The sequence below is a fragment of the Schistocerca gregaria genome, chromosome 6 (genome assembly GCF_023897955.1).
Source record: "Schistocerca gregaria isolate iqSchGreg1 chromosome 6, iqSchGreg1.2, whole genome shotgun sequence".
NCBI classification, from domain to species: Eukaryota; Metazoa; Arthropoda; class Insecta; order Orthoptera; family Acrididae; genus Schistocerca; species Schistocerca gregaria.
In genome coordinates this window covers 336,147,171-336,167,392 of record NC_064925.1, presented here as the reverse complement: position 1 = coordinate 336,167,392, position 20,222 = coordinate 336,147,171, and the positions used below count along the sequence as shown (strand labels likewise).

The window sequence follows — 20,222 nt, the reverse complement described above, 5'->3', positions numbered from 1 at the left end:
CTATGAGATAGCTTTGGCTTAAAGTGATGTGTTATGCCTTACCCATACAATCTTACAGATTCTATCATGACTTTTAAAAATGATACCCCCCCTCCCCCCCAATTTATTAGATGTTTTCCACCCGCCTTCTGTGTGCGGAATATTTGATTTGTTTGTGCATTGTACTGTATGCTGTTGTGGACACACACATCTGTGAAACAAGTTGGTGGGCAGAGATATTACAGTGTGTTGTGGCACTTGCTGCAGTGAGATTATTCCATGCCATTTAATCCCATCTACAAGATTCCATTCCACGAAACCCCCTATGAGATTGAGGGTTTGTTTGTTTGTTTACGTATCTAAGAAGAGAAGTTGGCAGCCAAAATATACAAGAGACATTGTACAAGGCAAATTTTGTGTAACTGGGAGTGCAACCAACTGCAAAAATGCAAAGTACTTGTTTGTAACAGAAACTGATTTCACATGTTGCAAAGAAGAAGAAGCCGAAATCATTCAGCTGGTACCTTGCGTAAAGGAGGAGAGAGCAGACCTTTTTTCCGTACGAAATTTAATCTACTTCACTTTTCCGCTGGGAAACATTTTCATTAGAAGTTGCGGTTTTCAAGTTATTTAAGATAAACAAAAAAGTGACCTTGAAACGCATCCCCACCCAACACTCACACCCCACCCAGATTAGGATTTTTAGTATGCTGTTCATCACACAGCTTCCTAGCACTGTGCACAAATTTGTGACTAAGTGATGTTCACCTCCCTAATTGACCTTTCTTAGTTTTTGTTAAGTGGTCTATCTACCTAATACCATAACATAACCAGGAAACTTGTGAGAAATCTTCTCTAAAATCTTATTCAAATATTCTGCCACTATTCTCAAGGTAAAGGGTCTGTAAAAGCTGGCAATAACAGTGTTTGATCCACCTTTAACACTTAAGTCACCCAACAAACAAATTATTTTACATTCAGAATCTACTAACTTCAATAAAAATTGTATTATTTACAGCTATAAAAACGCTGCTGCCACCACTGGCATTAATGTATTTATGCGATATATATTTCGACTTGAATTTGTAATTTTATTCCGTCTAACATCTGATTTTAAACAGTTTTCTGCCCCCTAGAATTACTTGGGTGTTATTACTGTTTATAAAGAAGATAAGTTCCTGGAACGTTCCATAGATGCTCATGCAGTTAGCTAGTATATACTATATACAGAGAGTCTACAAATGATTGATTAAGTTTTGGATGAATGTATTTCACAAAGTATTACGTACAAAATAGTGAATTATACACTGAACAGGAAAGTATATTTCAAGTTTCTTACACATCATTATGTATGTTCTACATTCTCTCCACTCATTACACGAAAAAAAATTATGAGGCAGTCAAGTTCGACCCATACATGGTCGACATGTCCATATCATAGTTTGCCAATGCACAAGTAATGTGAGGTAGGTGCTCAGTCAATTTTATCGGCAAAGGCTGTGTGTAAACTGTGTCATTAATGTACCCCCTTAAAAAAGAAGTGTGCAAGCCACACAATAGCTGCTTCCTGTGTGTAGTGTATACCTGATGTGATATCATGTATTAGTATTACCCCACAGGTGTTGTGCAGTTGGCAACGGAATTTCAAGTTTCTATCAGATGCTGATAAGTCGCGTGGGCTCTGCCAGACCGGCTCTGCCAAACCCAATGGTGCACCCCCGCTGAGCCTCACATCCAGTGGCTCGTTACCACAAGTGCCCTCTGCTGCCACAATATAAGATGGACAGCAGCAGTTAGAGACACCATTCACACTTTGATCCTTTTCGCTGTGTGATGCCACTGAAGTGTTTTTGGACCTCCTCCTTATGTTTGGAGCTGAGCCAGAACACTCGCATTTGTTCTGAAACATGATGTATCGTGTGTTCATTTACCTTTAATGTGATTCAGTCACCAATAATTGCCTTCTTCGTGTGGAGGTTCTGAAAAGCAGTATCTCTGTAGAACTGTGTGTTGCCCTGGAAAGACTTTAACTCTTCTCGTTTGCAGCTGTTACTGGTGTAAGGAAAAACAATAGCTACTATAATTACGAAATTAGATCAACATCTTATCATTGGGGTCTTGTATTTGTTTCAAAGGGTGTAAGGATCACAATTACTCTGTAACTTAGAGCAGATACAATATAAATTGAGTAGAATGTCCACCTTGAAGGCTCGACAAGAATTAAGTGACATTTCATTTTAGAGCTTCCTTTGTTCATTGCTGTTTACATTCTTGGAGAGGGTGTCTGCTCACAGTCGAAACATAAAAATCCCCATCCATAGCAGATGAAGACATTTACTTGCTGTCACACCTTGCCATTTACTCGAGCTGTACACCTCTCCTTTCAACCCTGCACAAATGCGAAACAAAATGACTGTACACAGTTTGTGTTTCATGACTTATTCCCTACCTAATTCTACTTTATTATTTTGTTATGATCACCTTTTCTTGTAGTAATATGAGTGGGAAATGTCATTTGCCTAAACAGAAGTTAACATTACACTATGCAGTCACAGCTCCAACACCACTGTTTGTGCTTAGTTTAGAGTGCCTCTTCCTCACTGCTATTGCCTGAGCTGGACTCTATTGCCTGCTGCATTATTTGTGATGAGTCTTCGTGCACTTGGAGAAATACAAGTTAAGTAAATTTTCTGTTTACTGTGTTAACTTACACATTAATCATTTCTACTCTGTAGTCCACCACTACTTATTACTGTGTACAAAGTCGTACTCAACACATGACCTATTAATAGGTATCCTGAAATTGTCCTCTTGGTAGTGGAGGTTGGGAACCCTGCATTGACATCACAGAATTGCCTGAGTCTTTAGCTTAAGACTTCCACTTGGCTCTAAAACAGAAGTATCAGGATCACATCTAAAAATGCTCCTGCCCAATATTAAGCTTTCTTCACCACATGTGTTTGTTAGTTAGTTATATTACTTGTTCCATGGATCATGAACACGATTCTTTCGTAATGATGTGGAACGTGTCAAAGTACACAAGATTCATTTATCCCAAATAATCATTGTTAGTCTTATATACGGTACAATTGTTAATGCTTACTGTATTTCTTTGGCCTATGTCTAAAAATTCATCTATGGAGTAGGAGTTGTCATTCAGGAAATCCCTTAACTTACTTTTGAATGCCGATTGGTTGTCTGTCAAACTTTTGATATTGTTTGGCAATTGACCAAAAATCTTTGTGGCAGTATAATTCACCCCCTTTTGTGCCAATGTCAAATTCAATGAAAGGTAGTGAAGGTCACCCTGTCTCCTAGTATTGTAGCTGTGGACTGTGCTATTAATTCTGAAGTGATCTGGGTTACTAACAACAAATTTCATTAGTCTGTATATATATTGTGAAGCTACTGGCAATATCCCTAATTCTTTAAATAATTGTCTACAAGATGATCTTGGATGAGCCCCAGACATTATTCTGATAACATGTTTTTGTGCAATAAATACCTTCCTTCTTAGTGATGAATTGCCCCAAAAGATGATTCCGTAAGAAAGCAACGAATGAAAATATGCATGGTAAGCTAACTTACTGATGTGCTTGTCTCCAAAATTTGCAATGACACTAATAGCATAGGTAGCTGAGCTCAATCGTTTCAGTAGATTGTCAATGTGTGTCTTCCAGTTTAAATTCTGATCAATACAGACACCCAGAAATTTTGAACAATCTGCTTTAGCTAAAGATTTTCCCTCACACTCTATATGTATTTCCGGTGTTATGCCTTTCCCTGTACTGAACTGTATGTACAGTGTTTTTTCAAAGTTCAATGAAAGTCCATTTACGTAAAACCACCTAATAACTCTTTGAAAAACATTATTTGCATTTTCCTCAGCTGATTCTTGCTTTTTAGGCTTGATTACAATACTTGTGTCATCTGCAAAGAGAACCAAGTTTGCATCTTCATGAATATACACTCCTGGAAATGGAAAAAAGAACACAGTGACACCGGTGTGTCAGACCCACCATACTTGCTCCGGACACTGCGAGAGGGCTCTACAAGCAATGATCACACGCACGGCACAGCGGACACACCAGGAACCGCGGTGTTGGCCGTCGAATGGCGCTACCTGCGCAGCATTTGTGCACCGCCGCCGTCAGTGTCAGCCAGTTTGCCGTGGCATACGGAGCTCCATCGCAGTCTTTAACACTGGTAGCATGCTGCGACAGCGTGGACCTGAACCGTATGTGCAGTTGACTGACTTTGAGCGAGGGCGTATAGTGGGCATGCGGGAGGCCGGGTGGACATACCGCCGAATTGCTCAACACGTGGGGCGTGAGGTCTCCACAGTATATCGATGTTGTCGGCGGAAGGTGCACGTGCCCATCGACCTGGGACCGGACCGCAGCGACGCACGGATGCACGCCAAGACCGTAGGATCCTACGCAGTGCCGTAGGGGATCGCACCGCCACTTCCCAGCAAATTAGGGACACTGTTGCTCCTGGGGTATCGGCGAGGACCATTCGCAATCGTTTCCATGAAGCTGGGCTACGGTCCCACACACCATTAGGCCGTCTTCCGCTCACGCCCCAACATCTTGCAGCCCGCCTCCAGTGGTGTCGCGACAGGCGTGAATGGAGGGACGAATGGAGACGTGTCGTCTTCAGCGATGAGAGTCGCTTCTGCCTTGGTGCCAATGATGGTCGTATGCGTGTTTGGCGCCGTGCAGGTGAGCGCCACAATCAGGACTGCATACGACCGAGGCACACAGGGCCAACACCCGGCATCATGGTGTGGGGAGCGATCTCCTACACTAGCCGTACACCTCTGGTGATCGTCGAGGGGACACTAAATAGTGCACGGTACATCCAAACCGTCATCGAACCCATCGTTCTACCATTCCTAGACCGGCAAGGGAACTTGCTGTTCCAACAGGACAATGCACGTCCGCATGTATCCCGTGCCACCCAACGTGCTCTAGAAGTTGTAAGTCAACTACTCTGACCAGCAAGATCTCCGGATCTGTCCCCCATTGAGCATGTTTGGGACTGGATGAAGCGTTGTCTCATGCGGTCTGCACGTCCGGCACGAACGCTGGTCCAACTGAGGAGCCAGGTGGAAATGGCATGGCAAGCCGTTCCACAGGACTACATCCAGCATCTCTACGATCGTCTCCATGGGAGAATAGCAGCCTGCGAAAGGTGGATATACACTGTACTAGTGCCGACATTGTGCATGCTCTGTTGCCTGTGGTTCTGTCAGTGTGATCATGCGATGTATCTGACCCCAGGAATGTGTCAATAAAGTTTCCCCTTCCTGGGACAATGAATTCACGGTGTTGTTATTTCAATTTCCAGGAGTGTAATTAGGCAAGTCATTAACATATACACATCCCATGTCTGTCCTTAAATCTTTGCAACCATCTGTTACTTACCTTAAAATTAGATTAGCGAAATCTAAGGCTTTTTGACATATCAACGGACCATTAATTGGTACATTCTATGTACGTATCTCATTAAACCACCGCAGTGTAGCACTGTCTGCGACCTACAAAGCTATCTTAAATTTCTTTTTGTTTTTTAAGGAATATAGCTAACATTGATTGTGCTAGTCCATACTTCCTCGCCACATCTACTTGTCATTCCATTATTAATGTCTTTGAAACAAATAAAGGTTGGAGACAAAAATATGTTTTCAGAGTTACAGCCATTGTCCAAATCTTAGCGGCGTCCAAAGTGTTTACATCAAAGCTTCCCTCTGACAACCATGCCTCCATCCTTGCTACCTTCCCTGTTTTCCTTTCCCTGTTGCTTCATAACCTGGGTTGTGAGTAACTAAATCCACTTTCCCTCCTTCCCTTTCTTTCCCCTCTCTCCTCCCTGATGAAGGAACATTTATTCCGAAAGCTAGGAGCTTAAATTTTCGGTTGTTTTTTGTGTTTCTATCGGCTGTACTGAGCTGAGGTAAGTACTGGCCAGCCCCTCTATCTCTTTGTTAGTAATTGTTTCTACTTCTCAGGCAGTTACCAGCTGCAATAACTTTATTAGATAATAAACAAGTCCCTGACAAGTATTTTGATGCCTTCTACATACATATATCGTGCAAAAATGCAAAAGGGGATTCTATAAGTAACTTTTGCCACTCAAAATGTTATTTTCCACATCCCACATTTTATACCATTTTTTTAAGTCCCTTGAAAAGTGTAAAAGTGGGGTTTCACTGTACGTACATAGAGACTCAGGAAACAGTCTCCTAAACACACGAGAATGGGTATAGAAATTGCAGGTAAAACATATCTGCAGCTCTATTTACTCTTTTGCTGGTGACTCAAGTCATCACAGCACAAGATAGAGCAATAAACATATAAAAAATCGAATGATCTGGATGAACAATAGTATTTTAATTGTATTTATAAATTAATAATTTTAACTGTAATTTATAGGGCACATATCAAGGTTACAATGATAAGATAGTTACTCATTTGCTTCCATATGACACTTCATTTGCAGTATTGTGAATCATTAAAAACTTGCATCCTGTTGCATAGCTAATTCTCTCTGGCTTTGCAAGCTAGAACTCAACTAACAATACATATAAATTATAATATCACCACTAATGGGTGTTTTATTTATGAAAATAGTTTAGTTCTGGATCCTAATTAGCACTGCAAACCAGATTTGATGGGTATAACTTCTGCGAGCAGGCAGCCATAATAGCTATCTTTAGAAAGAAACATGAGCTTGGAATATGTATCATGAAATATATTCATCACACCGAATTAAACCAAGGTTTTTGACTAGATGAGAGCACAACACGACAAGCAAAATTTTTACAAATTGTTTTGAATATGATAGTGGTTTACAAGGCTGGATGTGCTACCCCCTTGCCTTCCTTGACCTTTAAACAGACTTATGCGGCCAGTTATATGGGGTCTTACAATTTAATGTGGCCCAAGAACCATGGTGCAACTTTACAGGTGAAAGAAGCTGTAAGTGACAGAAAAAAGATGTGAATTTTAAAATTTTCCCCGTGAACTGAATGTTAAATGAGATTTATTATACTCCACAATATTTCGACTGTACACTTGCAGTCTTTGATGGTTCACATGAGGATTACTGACAGGTTTCCAGTCAAAATAGCATGAAGTGTAGTAAACCTCATCTGGCTGCAGGCCTGCAATTTCTGTGAACAGAAAATATTGTTTGCCTGAGTGAGGATTGAACCTTGCACCTCCAAATAAAGTCTAACACTTACTCACTGAGCCACTATACGAAATGTAATTTCATAAAATTTAAATAAATGCAAAATGCCGCTGAAGCGAGTTTAGTAGTTCTTGGGAGCCTGTGTGGCAAGGATATGCTTCAAGAGCTTTCTGTATAACAATGTAGCTAGTCTGCAGATCACCCATCTGAAACAAAACAATACAAATATTTTAATGCTTCTCCCTCTCGCAAGTTACGGAGTCATGGTTTCATAGTAGACACCTCCTGTGCCGTACCAGTTAATTTTACTTTTCAGTTAATTATCTGAAATAGTTTATTCTGTTTCTTCTCTCCAACATTTTAGGGATACTAAAAACTTGTGAAAACACTGGATCTACTGCACTAAGTACACCAGACAAAAAAATTAGTCACCTTCCCAGGAGACATTGTGCTAATAACACGTAACTCTGCCTCTAACCCTGATTATACCTCTTTTTGGTGAGAAAGGGAGTTCATAAGTTTCTACACGTATGGATGTCCAGCTGAAGCCATTCATTAATGATTATATCCTGTATAGCTACCAAATTATGGAGCTGTTAATGGCTACATTTCACCCAACATTTCAAATAGTCCCAGACATTTGCTATACAATTAAGACTGGGTGTTTTAGTGTGCCAGTCAAGTTTCAACAGGGTGCCCAAGTGTTTGTCAAATCAGAAATGTATGCTTGCAGCCCTGTGACAAAGACTGATATCTTGGAAGGTGGAAAAATGCTCATCATGACAACAAAGAAAAAGGATAACACTTGTTCACAGAGAATGTTGAAATAAATGTGAACCAGCATGTCCACAGTGACCTTAAAGAGTGGGTCAAGTCATGGTACGAAAAACACTCACAAAAACATTACAGGACCATATTTGGTCTGAACTACACCCTTCACATACTGGGTTAAATGCTTTATCAAGCTATTGGTGCACACCTGACACCTTGTGCCATTTGAAAAGAGGCCAAATTGAGGCTCATCAGACAACACTTCCAACCAGGTACTGTCTTGTTTCTGTGTTGTTTGCCTCACTGAAGCCGTGCAATGTGAGGAATGGCCTTTTGTGAGGTAAATGATGCCGAGTGTCTTCCATCTTACAGTTCTGGTTCTGTACAACTAAATGGCTCATACACAACACATCACTATCATTGCTCACATCAGCGCAGGAGGATTATATAGTTGCCTGGAACTAGATCTACAGCACTCCAAAGTTGCCAGTGTGCTATTTTAATGCGGGTAGGAATATTTTGTCTGGTGAACTTATTTTTATAACTACATGTGCAATGTAGAATATGGGATCCTGCCTCCCATAACATTCTTTTCTAGCAATGAAACTTTAGGTTTCTACACATACCATACTATAGAACAGTAAATTAAGAGAAATGAGGAAAGGGAACTACTCTTGCAGTTGATTGCTGTACCATGTGTCAGTCAGCTACATGAGAGTGGTTACCTTCATTCAGTTTTATTTACTGTTTCCAAAATTGAATTTCTGTTACTGTAATGCTACAATACACCATGTATTGCTACTATTTGTATGAAGTTCTTAACAGTATCATCTGAAACAACTGCCATGTCATATAATCTACAATATCTGCATCTGCTGCCAAAGCCATTAATACACGTTTAATATTATATTACAATCTGGAAAGATACTTCCTATGAAGCAGTACAAGCTATAATTGTAGGGACCTAAGACATAGTAAAGGACACAGAACTATGCAACAAAAGAGTATTACAAGAAGTCTAAAAACTGAACTGTTTTGACCTCTTGTTATTTTCAGAACATTGTCAAAGTTGTTTTCTTTTTCCTGGAACAACCCAAAATAATTCTTCTTCCATCCTGCAAAGAAGGGTGGGTAAAAGAGTCATCTCCCAGAACTAATGGGAGCATGGCTCCATCTTCCTTGTTGTCGGCTAACATCCCATCTTCCTTTGGGTCTATAAAAGTGTGCTAGCCCCATCATACGGCATTACATCATCTGTTGTTAATGTGAAATACATTGCTTTTGATAGTTGAGTACTTTAACAATAATTTCATTAATATTAAAGTTCCCTATGCATAAAGCCACTTCTAATATTATATCATAAAATTACTTTCTTGGTATATAATAAAAATCTAACATATAATGTTTCCATTCTTCTCTTCCCTTGCTGCCAAAATGCCCATGTCTCACTTCTCTAATACAGACCTAATTTAGAGATGTTACGCTTACTGTCTTTCATTGTATTTTTTTCGAAGCGCTTATTATGACATTTACTCATCTCCATTAATAGGGAGTATGGGAAACATACTGGACAGGATCTTAAAATAATGATTGGTGTATACTGTTATTTCTAAACCAGCTATCGTTTTATATAATGCCAAGCCCTTGTCGCAGTCACGTAAAGTGGCAACAGCAGAAAGTAGGGACTGCCTGAAGGCGTGTAATAAAAGTGAGGCTGCATCAAACTAAAGAAATGGCTAGACTGACATCAAAAAATAATAATAAATAAAAAAGTTTTACTTATCATTCACTGTTAACTAATTTATTTAGTGCAAACACATGCAATTAAAAAAATTCACACTAGCGACAGATGCCCAAGCAATATCACTGATACTGACTCTTTAAAATATCTTAGTGTAACCAGCTGTCACCTTTTCAATTATGCATATGAAAATGTCAAGCAAGTTATTTACCAATCAAGTCTGGTTCTATGGCATTAAAACGCCTCCTAGAGGACACAGTTTTAACCCAGTTTGCTAAAATTTCCAGTACTGATTACAAGTTTTTGGTATTGGTGATACTAATTGACTTTGCTTACAGTCACAATTTGAGAGAGATTTAGACTGTTGGTAAGAAATTTCAGTTCCAAAACAAAAATTTTCTAAAATTTTTCTTTTTGCTTTGGTATGCTGGACCAAGCTGTGGTTACAAGTTAGTTTCCATCCTCCAACCAAGAAAGCCTGTGGCAGTCATGGGAATTAAATTTGGGTTGCCAACATTGCAGTCAAAAACTCTCACTGCTCAGCTGTGGAGACAATATTTTTTGTATACATTTTCTGCAACATTTCGAATGGCTTGACTGATTATTTAATGCTGCTGTGTATTACTTACATCCACTGTCATAAATTTATCCTTGTTTGTTCTAAGTAGTATTTTCAACATCACATACTGCATTGTAGTTGGCAATCCCCAATTTCTAATATCTGACTTAATTTATTTTAAGTTTAGAAAAATGCATATTGAATCATATGAAGGGTAACACATATTTAGGTGTTTCATCTTAAATACTTTATTCTCTGGCTCTTTGGTTATAATGGAATGTTATTGTCAAATTCTTTTACTTTTATGGACAGAAAGGTCTCTATAATGATTATGGATGGGCTATTTAATCTTATTTAGGGGAGGAGGGGGGGGGGGGGGGGGGGGGGGGGGCAGGTGGTGCACATGAGACCCCAAGAATGGTTGGGAAGATGAGACAAGATATTTCTTGATAATTAGATACAAAATAGATCTAAATGGAATGATGTACACTTATCTTCCATCCAACATCAGTTTGACTGATGATGCACAGCCACATTAGAGCCACTGTTGCTGCCAGGGGTAATCGAATTTCACACCCTTTGCACCTCAAAATCACCTACAAATTTAATATTGTATTCTTGCTCCTGTATCATATATGTACATTATTTATTATCCTTCCTGATAATGTAATTTTAATGGTCAGCATAGAACATCTAAAAATTGGGAATTTCAGCTGTATTTTTGTACAAGGACGAGGGGGTAGGATATTCATTTGTCTTGTCTTTACACACTTTTTTTTCACTATTTACTGTGATGTGTATGAAAGGTGCAAAAAAGTCTGTTGCAAGAAAAATTCATTTTTACCTTCTCTGATAGAGAGGCATGGTTGTAATGAGGTTCAAACAGATATGGTGCAAGGCAGCCAGCGGCCTGGAAGAATGCTCGAGCTTGCTCATAATGACCCCGCCTGAGTTCCAGTACACCCAGGTTGTTGTAAGCAGGTGCATGGTTACTGTCTGCACTAAGAGATAGTCTCAGGCACTGAGAAGCCAGCCCACAGTCTCCAACTCCCTACATGAACAGGAAAACCAATAAAATATGCAACAACTCAAACATAGAAAATCCTATGTAAACTAATCTTTAAAATATAAAACCAGCCAGTATATTTCATAATGAAATAAATAATTTAATGATCAAAAGTAAAGAGAAATAAAATACATACAATCAACAATAAATAACTCTATGAAAAGGTATGTAAGCGTGAGACAACGAATTTATTAATGTTGATCCTGCTTTTCAGCTTATGTTACTATACCTACTACGTCACGAGTTGTGGAGCGAATGCTGATAAAGCCTTCAGCTCTCTGCTCAATGTGAGACAGCTATAGTACAGAAATCAATAGGTCCATACACTTCATAAAACAAAGAAACTACATTTATTAAAAACAAAGATTCCAAGACTTACCAAGCGGGAAAGCGCCGCTAGACAGGCACAATAAAATAACACACAAACACACACACAAAATTACAAGCTTTCGCAACCGGCAGTCACTTCGTCAGGAAAGAGGGAAGGAGAAGGAAAGATGAAAGGATGTGGGTTTTAAGGGAAAGGGTAAGGAGCCATTCCAATCCCGGGAGCGGAAAGACTTACCTTAGGGGGGAAAAAAGGATAGGTATATACACGCACACACACACGCCCACGCGCACATATATCCATCCATACATATACAGACACAAGCAGACATTGAATATGTCTGCCTGTGTATGAATGGGTGTGTGTGTGTGAGTTTCTTTTTATTTTATTTACATCATTAAAAAGAAACTATATATATATATATATATATATATATATATATATATATATATATATATATATATATATATATATATATATATATATATATATATATATATATATGAATGTTTTCTAAACAAAAAAGGTCTGAGTTTGTCAAACAAATAGCAGATAAAATATGGGGAACAGTACACACAGAGGTAGATGCAAATGAAAATTCAAAAATTTCATGACACTGCTCAAACTTAAATTTGATGAGATTTTTCCAAAAAGTATAATATCCATTATCAACTGTGGAACAAAATAAATGGGTGACAAAAAGTACCAAAAAATCATCCCAAAACATTGAAGTACCTCAGTTCAATTAAAAGCAGCCAAATTAATCCACCTTTCTCGCAATGCTATAAAAAATTACCAGCAAACATACAGGGAAGTGTTGCTCGCAACAAAGAGGACTTGTAATTCCAGCCTCTACAGCAGAGGTTCCCAAACTTTTGTTTGTCACGCCCCCTTCTGCCGAAAAGAAAACTCCCATGCTGCCCCCCCCCCCCCCCCCCCCCCCCCTAAAAAAAAATATAGAGATTGTTATTAATTATCAAGAAACTATTGAAAAATTTCTGATGGTGACGTCATGTAAGATGGTGGGCTGTTCATGTATCGAGTCACAGTTCTTACGTCATCAGTCTAGTCTTGTGATTATAAGCCACTCGTAAAGTAAAAAAAGTTCTCGGTAAACAAGGAAAAATATTTGCAATCTTTGCAGATTAGTGGATGCAGGTCATTATTTTAAGTTGAGTGTAGCTTATTACTTTCACTCATTATCAAAAATAGTCACCCACTCACAGTATTAATGAACATAACTGATTTGTACGCCTATAGCACTCCCCATTGTCATTGCGCATAGGTTGGCATTCATGTCAACGACGAAAGTTACTGAACGGCGACAAATGCCCAGTTCTCACAACCAGGCAAATAAGTTTTACGAAATAATTTTGCAGACTACACAGAACTTTAAAAAATATGAATAAAACAACTTCCTTACCTTGATTATATTCCCTTGCTGCACACCATTTCTTCATCAGTATACGATTTCAGGACTACTCTTCACTTGCCATATCTAGTATAAACTTTCGCTGTGTCTTCATCCAGAAGAAATACTATTATTAGTTGAAATAACATACCACACGTAAAATCAGAATCCATAAGGCTCACACGCAGTATTTATATTTAAATCAGATTCACTATGTTTATTTTATATTGTTTCTTCGAAATAGTTTTTTTATAATTTTACAGTATCACCTATATGTAAGGATAGTTGGAGAAAAATAACAAGTTCTCTTATAATGTGACTTATTTATTATAAAAATATTATTTCCACACACATATGGCAAGAAACAATCAAATAAATCAATGTGAAGGATGAGCTTGCATATTTTTTTTTTTACAAGATTTTGAATTCTTGGCTGAATAGTAGAAACTGCATTACCAAATCATTGGTAATGCTGAGTTTTCTTCTAAGCTTATTTTTTATCGCCACCACCACTGAAAATGCTCTTTCGCACAAATAAGTGCTTGAAAATGGTAAATACAGCTTCAGTGTTTGCTCTGCTGTGCTGGGATACACCGTGAGATATTTCACCCAAAATAAAGGCTTATCCATCTTCTCAAAGTCATACATCGCTGCACAATCATTTTTAATTTCTTAGACTTCCTCTTGTAGTCTGTCTGGCAACACATCCATGTCAACGTGAAATCTCTTAGTATCAGTATCCTTAAAAGAGTTGTGAAATCAGTCTTCTTCCAGGATTCCAAACAATCTGGGAAAGGAGGAATATTGCAGGCTAAAATTTTACGTTTCCATAGTTGCAACTTATCAGTAAACGCTTTGATGGCATCCCGATGAAAAATTATGTTTGACTCTCCACCTTGTGATTTCAAATTCAATGTGTTTAAAGATTCGAAAATATCTGACAGATAAGCCAATGGAACATGAACACTGGGCTTTCTAAATTCCACATACAATTCAGATTGTTTGTTATTTTCCAAAAACTGCAACACTTTGTCTCGAAGTTCAAATAATCTTCCTAGCATATTTCCTTTTGAGAGCCAGCTTACTTCTGTATGAAATAAGTGTTTTATACTCTGCTCCCAAGTCTTCACAAAGAGCCATAAATAACCTGGAATTTAACACACACTTTTTAATATGATTCACGATTTTGATGCACAATTTCAAGACATCATTGAGTTCCTTTGGAAGTGTATTAGCTGCCAATGCTTGACGTTGTATTGCAGAGGATAGCAGTAACACTAGGGTTTTCTTCTCTGGCCATATGCACGAACCCTGAGCAACATCCAAGCATTGATGGGGTGCCATCTGTGCATAGGCCTATCAGTTTCTGCCATGATAACTCATTTTTACAAAAGAATTCAGAGACGGCTGCCACTATATGAATTGCTTTTGAAGTTGTCTTTAACTTTGTAGAAAACAGCAACTCTTCTTTAATTGCTTCATTTTCTAAATAGCAAATGAAAGTTAGCAGTTGGCAACAATTCGCAATGTCGGTACTCTCGTCTAACTGTATTGCGAAAAACTGCGGTTGTTTGACAGCCGTAACTAATTGATATTGTATGTCTTTGGCCATATCATCAATCCGACGTTTCACAGCATTGTCAGACAGTGGTATTTGTGAAAGTTTTTGTTTGCTTTCTGACACAAGAACAATATCAGCAGCTTTGAACAAACGGGGTTTGACTAGTGTCTCTCCGATAATATGACTTTTCTTGGTCCTTGAATAAGTAGTGATAACTCATACGAGGCTTCCAGTACCTTTTCTGATGTCTGAGCGAAGGATCCAGCAGTGTCCAACTTCATCCGTTTCAAATTATCACATTTTGCTGCAAAAAATTCCTTCGGCTTCTCTTTCGATTCACCATGCTTTGCCCACAAATGGCGTTCCAGACAAGAAGATCTCGTGGAATCATTGCTCACTACCTCATATCAAATAACACATTGTGGCTGGTCAACACCATTTTTTTTTTATATAGAAGCAAAACCGGATTTGATATAATCATCATTATATTTACATTTTTTCACAACACTCATGGTGAAGTAAAAAGAAAACAAGAAGTTAACAGTATAATTTCACACTAACACTGATTTTACTGAGGCACAACTGTGAAAGATTCAACACAATTTCAGCAAAATCCAATACATCACATGTGTCAACAACTCCAAGCAACCAACTGAAATAAAGGAAAGCTACTGTCATCTGTCGGCACCTCAGATGACTGCCTGTGAGGAGTGGGGCGAAGAACGGGGAAGCCCAGCCACAGCGCAGGTAGTCAGTGCACTGTCTGTCTGCGACCTAGTGGCCGGGCAGGGCTCTTGCTGGGAGAAATGGGCTTTTCCTGGATTAGGGCAGAAACAGCCCACAGGTACCCTAAGAATTTGCTACCTGTTCTGCGGTGCTGTTCTGAGCAGTGCAGCCTGGGGTTTTATATGAAAATCTTTATCGAACCCCTATCTTTCGTTTCTTATAAACGAAAAGTTATAAGTTTTGAGATAACATCAATGAATTGGTTGTCAAATTTCATAGTAATTAAGTAAGGTCATGGATACACCTCACACATTGCTGGAAACTGTGCACAGTGCCAAGCAGTTATCTCTGTACTCGTATCAAAAGAAGCCATTGTCGCAGCAAAGAACGTACACTAATTTCAAATGAAATTATGCCGTATTTCAAACTTTCTAAAAGGCAGAAGAAAAATAACTGTTTTGTCAGATAAGTAATCCAAATGAAAGAGCTGTAGTACTGACCGTTCAATACAAAGAATACTTCATTGTCTACCTAGCTGGGTTATGTTTCATTGTTAGCACTCACGACAATGTTTCCAGAACGGCGTAAAGTACTCTGCTCAGAAAAAACACTTGTACTAGTTTCACATTCACATCGTGCACATTTTTCTGGTGACAAAGGGCATAACCCAGGCATCCAAATTATAAACCCGCCAGTTCATTTGAATTGTATAGTCTGTTAAACTCGCTGTAATCGCATCACATGGGGATCCACAGGTTGACAGGGTAATAAAACGGCATTTTTGCGGTTACGCAGTATAAGTGATTATTACTCTGAATGAACATAGCCTACTATGCTAAAATTTATAACAAGATTACGTTCAGTTCATTGTACAAATGTACGGAATAGTTAATACCTGACTTTCCTGTTTTCCAATTGTCAGAAGTAAGTTGTTTACAAGTCTGATATATTAGAATTAACGCTTATCGCCTTCGTAATTTTGAGTTTCTATGTGTGACATTCTAAACATGACACTTTAACCGTGATCTTCAAAAGCTGTATGTTCTAGGATAGGTTATTGAGATACGATTGCATTTAGCACCATAATCTATCATTAATACCTGCACATTCATTTTTATTAAAATATCAACATTAAAAAGAAATATTAGGTTTATACCGCTGACTCCACCCGTGCTCTCCTTGCAACATCATCACGCCCCCTCCCAGGGGGGCGTGCCCACCAGTTTGGGAACCTCTGCTCCACAGCGTGCTACATGCTCCAAATTTTTACCCTGGTAAGTGATATTTCTCGTGTCATATCAATATATTTTGCTTATTTTCATTCTGTTATTAGTTATGGCATAATGTTTTGGGGAACAAATAGGATAAATATTCAAGTTGTACTCGGACTGCGGAAAAACAGCAAGACAGGCGACATGCCTCACTGCCTCAAACTTTTTAAAATGCTCTAAATCTTAATTGGCCCTTGTGAATATATTTTTCGTACTGTATGTAAAAATATAAAATAAATAAATTTGACTACTATGTTTAGTACATGATTATGAAACTAAAAACAGTGTTATATGCATCTGAATGGAAAAAAATAACTTAACACAGCAGCACGGCAGAGTTTATTGTACAATTTTTCTTTCAATCTAATTTAATTTTTTTCAATCACATATAAAGAAAATGCATTATCAATTACAGCATAAGAAATTAATTTATGCTGTTAATTTTTTACTGTTTTAATGTAAATTGTTTCATGGTTTAATAAAGAAATCAATCAGCCACTGCCATTGTTAATGCCTTTTTGTTCACTGTGTTATACGACAATGCCTGCATATTTCTACACTTACAGCCTGCTGTGTGTACTGTTAATTGTCCACCTATGTAGTCAGCAGACTGGTGGGCCTACTACACACAAGCTGCTATCCTCTCATCTGAAGATACAAACAATCTTTGAATAGCCAGTACACTGGTTTAATTATTGACATTTTGTACCATGCTTGTCTCCCTGCAACACATGCACTTTGTAACATGTACAACAATTTTCCAATTTAATGAATCTCCTTACTGGACTATGGCTATGTTAGTGACTGGGCACATTGATAGACTATGACAGTACACACTTGTAATGCTGCTTATGAAGTACCAATATTTTCAATCATGCTGCTGACAATGGCATAATGATTTATACTAACTGCACAAGACTTTAAAACATTTATATTGCGCAACTTCAGCCAGTAGTCCTATTATTATATGAGGAATTACCTTCATTCAATATTAAATTTCAGTGTGCCTGTTGCAGTTTCCCCATCGCAGATCCACCTAAAGGAGGTGCTCTGGCATAAATTCAACTGTGAGAGTGTAGAAGACATGCTATGTCATCGAAAATTATCCAGACTAATGGTGCAAGTTCAGCAAATAGTTAAGATGGATGGGAGAATGATAAGGTCTCATACAATATGCATGCATGGAAAACTTAGTTGGACTGCAAGTAACTGACTCTCCAACTTGCAGCAACTCTAACATGAAAACTTTCCACAATGCCCCCACAAATGATTAGCGTAAGTGCCTCAGCATGTTTTTTCCCCTCACATATATTTAAACTTTTCTTACAGACTTCTTATGTAATTTCAGCACTGTTATGTATCTCCAAGTTGCAATAGAAATAGAAGTAGTAGTAGTAGTAGTAGTAGTAGTAGTAGTAGTAGTGTCTTTACTGATTATTTAATAGCCTCTGTTTCTGCCTGGTAGTATGTGTTATAGAACCATTGTTGAGATGTTTCATGGAAGAGAGACTTTTATGCATTCTTCTAGATCAGAACAACCAGATTTTTCTCAGCAAGTTTTCACTGTTCTAGAGTTGGAGCATTAAGCCTACACCTCTATAATTAACACAGTGGTAGTGGTGGTGGAAGAGGCGAGTATTGGAGGAAGGGAGGGGTCTAGTGTTGAGAAATTATGTGCCTGCATTACAGATTACAATATAGCTGGCAAGTTGGTGTCAAAACTTAAAAACCTATTTTGAACATGCTGAATGTCAAGTGATATGCAAGAACAAGATATTTTTGGGCAGAAGATACACTGATCAGCATCAGTTTTCGTTTGTAAAGCAAATGTCGTAATCTGAATTCATCCTAACTTCTGCATGCCTTATGCATCTCCTCTCCTGAAATAGCACTTGATAATGAGTGTGAGGTTCGAAACTGGTTCTGCTAAGAGGAAGCAAAAAGGAGATTTTTCCAACTGAGGTGGTAACCGACCAAGAATTTCCTGTGCTGTGACAAAAAGACCACAGCACTGCAATATGAATAAACTAGTATTTATAATTATGTATAATTTTGGATGGCAAAACAATGTTGTGTGAGAAAGATCCAACAATACTACTATAGAAAAATTCTGGCTTCTGAATAATTGAGAGCCAGAAATGTGTGGAAGAAGTGATTCATCATGATCACAGTGTTCATTAGGATGAATAATCATTAAATATCATAAAAAACTGTATCTGGTTACACTCTGCTTTCATCAATCGTATCAGTCACAAACTAAAGTACACACTCACACTTATCGTACATAGTTAGCGTAATGGACTCTGAATGAAATTATGCATCCAGTACCATATCATTTCTTGTTAGCACTTACAGTCCACATTGTATTTGTTTACATCCATTTCTCCACTTTACCTTTGATTACCTGTGACAGACTACATTTTTAATCATAACAGAAATTAAATTAATTAAATTGTCTGTTAAAATACAGATTATAAAGCTTGTGGTGGCAGATCAAACAATAAGTCACACAATACCTACAGGTGACATGGGTTCTTATTTAACATCAAAGAGCTCTTTATTTTGAGCAATTACTTTTTCATGTTCAACCATGGTTCTAGGCTTGAGCAGTTACTTTTTCATGTTCAACCATGGTTCTAGGCTTACATCTAACAATGTGAATAATGTAAGAAATTAGATATGACCTTGCTGCCAGATTTGTTTTGGTCTTCAGTCTGATCAAAACTATGCTCCAGACAAAATGCCTTCAAGAAAGACTTTACATTTAAATTTGTGTTAGAGTGTGACAAATTTCTCTTTTTCCAAAATGCTTTTCTTGCAATTGCCAGTCTGAATTTTATACCTTCTCTAGTTGGGGCATCATCAGTTATTTTGCTGCCCAAATAGCAAAAATTATCTACTATGTTGTGTGTCCCATTTTCTAATATTATATTTCTGATATTTTATCTCTGTTATCTTTAGAATTTCAAAGAGTGTATTCCAATTAACAGTGTCAAAAGTCTCCCCTAAATCTAGAAATGTTATAAATGTATGTTTGCCTTTCTTCTGTTTCTAAACATCCCTCCTCTTCTACCATACTGTATATGAATTTGTTCAAGGTGCTACAGAAATATGTACCCTCTCTTCTCACCGTCTTCACATCTCATAATTATCCCTGTAGCCCTAAAGCATGAAAATCCTTACTGTGCTAGCGCCAGAAAAACCAACTCTTGCCACTCATTAAATCTACTTTGCTCACCTTATTGTGTATATGTGTATAGTGGAGGGACCTTTATGTACCACTGTCACAGCCCTTCTTCCTCATTCCAATTTGAATGGTATCTGTAGAAGAACAATTTTTGGTAAGCCTCACCCCTTTTCCCTGGGAACCTAATGATGCTGACCGATGAACTACACAAACACACAAACAGGTGACAGATCCACTTCATATGTGGTATACGCTGAGGCCTGCCAGACATCAAGATTGACACCAGTGCATTCGTCCCCACTTTTCAGGTCAAAACCTCTGTTTACTGCTGCAATGTGAAGCCAATTTCCCATCCCAATGCAGTGCTTGAAATGCCAGCCATTCAAGCATATGTCTTCCCAGTGCACATATGACCTAATTTGTGG

The 20,222-nt window shown here is 38.2% G+C and overlaps 1 protein-coding gene across 3 annotated transcripts in view; it reads right to left on the bottom strand.

The window, feature by feature from the left end:
• Positions 1-5,607: 5,607 nt before the first annotated feature.
• Positions 5,608-20,222, bottom strand: part of LOC126278299 (tetratricopeptide repeat protein 8) — a 60,322-nt gene continuing 45,707 nt past the window's right edge. The window contains exons 7-8 of one of the 3 annotated variants that reach the window (XM_049978310.1): positions 11,092-11,298; positions 6,016-7,382 (exon numbers count right to left, since the gene is read on the bottom strand). In XM_049978310.1, coding sequence (XP_049834267.1) covers positions 7,266-7,382; positions 11,092-11,298 — 324 coding nt within the window. In that variant the 3' untranslated portion in view covers positions 6,016-7,265. Of the gene's footprint in view, positions 7,383-11,091; positions 11,299-12,617; positions 13,162-20,222 lie in introns of those variants that run through there. The other 2 variants (XM_049978311.1, XM_049978313.1) reach the window with 2 other exon arrangements.